The following is a 473-nucleotide window of genomic DNA, read 5'->3' as shown; positions in this document are numbered from 1 at the left end:
TACATGTTCATGCAGACTGACTCCCACAACCCAAGCAGAAGCACAAAGCAGGCCCCCCATGTATTCAGCCCTGGTACCCTCAGCCTATGTTCTAGGTCCTAGGACTAGAACCTAAGGGCACGCGTGCCTGTGCTTCCAGCGCCCCTCGCTAGGGGGCAGAGTCGGGACTAGGAATTTCTAACGCCTGTCGTAAAAGCGCGGCGTAAAGCGGGTCTGCTTTATGGCAGCTTGCTTCCGCCGTAAAGCGCCGCCGGCGAGCCCACGCTGGTGGGTAGAAGGAACAGCTTGCCGCTGGTTGGCGCGGCTCTGCAAGGCGGACGAACTGGCTTTCTCGCGATGGGGAAACGCAGCAGCCGCAGCCAGAGCCAGCTGCTCAGCACGCTGACCAAGAAGCAGAAGAAGCACCTTCGGGATTTCGGCGAGGAGCATCCCTTCTATGACAGGTACGGAGGGGCCAGCGTCTTTCCGGGGCG

At 60.5% G+C, this 473-nt stretch overlaps 1 protein-coding gene across 3 annotated transcripts in view; it reads left to right on the top strand.

Moving 5' to 3' along the window:
* The first annotated feature begins 220 nt into the window (after window positions 1-220).
* DIEXF (digestive organ expansion factor homolog (zebrafish)) overlaps window positions 221-473 on the top strand; it is a 22,171-nt gene continuing 21,918 nt past the window's right edge. For all 3 annotated transcript variants that reach the window (XM_006767167.2, XM_015566154.1, XM_006767166.2), the window contains exon 1: window positions 221-443. In XM_006767167.2, coding sequence (XP_006767230.1) covers window positions 337-443 — 107 coding nt within the window. In that variant the 5' untranslated portion in view covers window positions 221-336. The remainder of the gene's footprint in view (window positions 444-473) is intronic.

This window comes from Myotis davidii, unplaced genomic scaffold, assembly GCF_000327345.1.
Source record: "Myotis davidii unplaced genomic scaffold, ASM32734v1 scaffold622, whole genome shotgun sequence".
Taxonomy (NCBI): Eukaryota; Metazoa; Chordata; class Mammalia; order Chiroptera; family Vespertilionidae; genus Myotis; species Myotis davidii.
This window is presented reverse-complemented; position numbering and strand designations above follow the sequence as displayed.